The sequence below is a fragment of the Protobothrops mucrosquamatus genome, unplaced genomic scaffold (assembly GCF_001527695.2).
Source record: "Protobothrops mucrosquamatus isolate PMUCROS unplaced genomic scaffold, P.Mucros_1.0 scaffold21, whole genome shotgun sequence".
Classification (NCBI taxonomy): Eukaryota; Metazoa; Chordata; class Lepidosauria; order Squamata; family Viperidae; genus Protobothrops; species Protobothrops mucrosquamatus.
Genome location: NW_015386406.1, coordinates 2,615,021 through 2,618,607, shown reverse-complemented (window position 1 = coordinate 2,618,607; position 3,587 = coordinate 2,615,021). Strand labels below are relative to the sequence as shown.

Below are 3,587 nucleotides of genomic sequence, written 5' to 3'. Positions count from 1 at the left end.
CCTGAAGCTTCTGCGGCTCGAACGAGGTACGCGGCGGCCTGCGGGCTGGGGGGACGTCGGAGGAGAGCCGGGCGGCTGCGGTGTCGGCTACTACGGCCCTCTGCTGCTGGGCGGCTGTGGCGGCTGCGGCGGCGCTCGGCTGCTGCGGGTGTTGCGGGTCTCCCCCCCCAGCGAATGGCAAGCCCCGTGGGGCTTGACAATTGGTGTGTAATCCATCTGGTCCTGGTGATCTGAATTCATCTAGGGTGGACAGGTGCTCACCATTTTCTTGCCTATCTTAACTTGTGTTTCTGATCTGTTTTTTATGGTACTGTTTTTGATAGATTGGACTATTTTTTCCCTTTGGGTAAAGACAGATGCACAAAACGGAGTTAAGCAGTTCTCCTTTCTCACTGTTGCCTGTCACCTTCCTGTCATTTTCTCCCACTAATGAACCAATCATTTCCTTGACTTTTTTCTTATTTTTTACATTTTGAAAGAAGCTTTTTTTTGGTTATTTTTTACTTTTGTCGCAAGTCTCAGTTCATTTTGAGCCTTAGCTTTCCTCACGTCATCTTTGCAGGTTCGGTCTATTTGCTGATATTCTGCCTTAATTATGTGTCTTTCCATTTTTTAGATTTGTCCTTTTTGTCTTTCAATTTATCAGAGAGTTCTTTATGCAGCCATGCTGGTTTCTTTTGAGAGCTGTTATTTTTCTTCTTCATTGGTATTGTGCTAGACTGGGCTTTTATAATTTCACTTTTCAGAATTTTTCAAGCTTGAGTTGTTTTCCCCTTGAGGATTCTCATCCATGGAATCCTTCCCAAGCTCTTTCTGTTTATTGAAATTAGCTCTCTTAAAGTCCAAGACCCTAGTTTGACTGTGTTTTATTGCTTGTGCTTCCATAATTTTGAATTTTAATATTGTATGATCACTCCTCCCCCTAAGGTTCCTGTTAGTTCAACACCTATCATTTCATCTCTGTTAGTGAGAATTAAGTCCAATTTGGCTGACACCCTAGTTCCCTTCTCTACTTTTTGGGAGACAAAGTTGTCTGTTAGGTTTGTCAGGAATATGTTTGATCTTCCACTTGGCGTGGAGTTTATCTCCCAGCTGATGTCAGGGTAGTTAAAGTCCCCCATTACTACTGTCATGTGCTTCCTACATACCTTTGTTAACTGACGAGCAAAAACTTCATCTATTTCCTCTGGTTGGGTAGCCTATAGTATACACCCAGGTGGGATTCAGATATGTGAACAACTGGTTCTCTGTGTGGATGCCACTTCCAGAAGTCCATTCTGGGCCTGGGCAACAAAAAATTAGTTACCTGTTCTGCCGAACTGATGCAAACCGGCTGAATCCCACCACTGTATACACCTATGGCAATGTCATTTTCTTCCCCTTTTACATTGACCCAAATGCATTCAAGACAGTTTCATCATTCTTGTGCTCTATTTCCATTTGTGGGTTTCATCCCACCAAGTTTCCGTAATGCCAACAATATTATATCTGCCCTCATTTACTTGAATTTCTAATTCACCCTTTTTATTGTTAATTCTCTGTGCATTGGTGTATAGACATTTGAGTCCTTTTTGACTGACCCTCTGTTTACTTTCTACATAACCTATGTGTTGCCTGAGTTCCCCTACTTCCTTATACATGGTGAAATGTTTGTTCATGTTTGTACAGTCTACAGATATAATGTAATGACATGCCTACTTTATATTCTTCCTTAATGTAGAAGTCATACAAAGGCAGTATTCGCAGGCCTCTATGAAATTAGAAGTCATTAGAAAATTTCCATTATTTTATAGAAATAAATAATGTGAAGTTCAAGAGTTCCTTAAAATAAATTGTTGATTAAACTTCAAAATATGCCTTCAGAAAAATGCTATGAGATGACTTATCTATTATTTTTCTCTTATCAAAACTGTAGGAAATGATATACCTTCCAAAGAGCATGAGGAGCTGAAGTCCTATGTCCATCATTTGCGTATCATTGACAACCAGCAGATGTTGTTTGAGCTTTCTCACAGGATAGAACCCCGTATATGAATTCATACTTATCTATCTCCAGCACTTTCAATTCATGAATACTTATGTGCCAAGCATGTTGTTTTCCTAAGAAATTGATGATTACTGAGTTTTATCAGTAATTGGTGCCACAGTAGACGTTAGCCTCTCAATGCAAAGAAAGAGGATCTTCACAACAACCTTACAAGATGAAAAATGCCAAATCTGCTTAGCTACAGGGAGAAGAAATGATTCACCATATTGAAAACCTTATTTTTCTTGATTTTTTTTGTTCAAAGTAGCTTTCAGCACTCAGTATTAAATTGAAATAAAATGTTCTATCCTTATAAGGATCTAGCAGCACTGTTTTGAGAAAGATGTTCATAATTTGGCGCATGGGGATATACCTCACTAATCATAAGCTGCCCTAAGTGCCAAAAAGAAAGTAGTAGGGCAGGTATTGATGAATTATCCCTGAGATATGGCATCCATTTCAAGATTAAAATGTAAAGTATCAAGAAGTTGTTAGAACATAGATACTTAATTTAAAACAAGCACAGTTAATACTTGATTTAATATCTTGTACAGTATTTCAAAATGTGCTGCCTAATAAAGCAAAATGTCACAGTATCAATTATGGTAATTTTCATGTTGGATTAGGATTTAGAGCACTCTGCCTTTAATATTTCTTATGGGTAAATGCTTTTGAAACTTTAGAGCCACCTCAGTTTTTTGGTCCTTAGTAATTCTATTAGAGGCAAGCAATGTCACAAAAGTGTCCTGTCTGTAGCTTTATTACAAATGAATATAGTTTGTTTTACTTCTGTGTTCACTTTACTATGGTATTACTAATTACTGTTATCTTTAGACTGGTACACGTTTATTGCAAAACAATACTAAATTGGTAAGGAAGAATCTATCATGTGGGGCTGTAGCTTGCAACTCAGAAAACTACAGTGGAATCCCCAGAATTACTTTAAAGAAAGAAAGAAAGTAAAAGTGCTATGGCACACTTACTGCTATTATTATTTAAAGTGGTAATAATTTATACCTATTCAGTCTGATCTCGTTTATCTGTCATAAACATGATCTACAAACAAAAATGAAAAAAAGTTCATACAACATATTAAGCCAAATTCAAACAATTATGGTTTGTCATGGAATCTGACCATAGAGGAATTATACTTTGAGAAACAGCCATATAGTTGTTGTGTTTTCCTTGCAAGATTAAATGCTGAGGTTGAATTCAAATTTACAAGATGAGGAGGTCTCTGACTACCATAAGAGAACTTGCATTGGAAATTAAATGGATGATTCTCAAAATCTGTCTAAGAAACTTTTTTTTTGACAGTTTTCTTTCATCAAGGTGCAATTACAAAAGATTTGGGGGTTTCACACTGACAACAGAATGGATGGATCATGATAATCTATGATTTAAAAAAAAGGTCTTCTGAAAAGAAAGATTTAAAGCCTGTGGGACAAATATGTGAGATAATCACAGATTTGTTGCAATGTATTTGAGTATAATTTGAACATGTGATTTAAAAGTGAAAGCTTTGGTGTAATAAATCTTGTGCCTTGGTTTTCACGTTAAG

The 3,587-nt window shown here is 37.2% G+C and overlaps 1 protein-coding gene across 2 annotated transcripts in view; it reads left to right on the top strand.

Annotated features, from left to right (window-relative positions):
- Positions 1–2,083, top strand: part of RAPGEF5 (Rap guanine nucleotide exchange factor 5) — a 116,762-nt gene extending 114,679 nt beyond the window's left edge. For both annotated transcript variants that reach the window (XM_029283114.1, XM_029283115.1), the window contains one exon: positions 1,916–2,083. In XM_029283114.1, coding sequence (XP_029138947.1) covers positions 1,916–2,034 — 119 coding nt within the window. In that variant the 3' untranslated portion in view covers positions 2,035–2,083. The remainder of the gene's footprint in view (positions 1–1,915) is intronic.
- Positions 2,084–3,587: the final 1,504 nt, after the last annotated feature.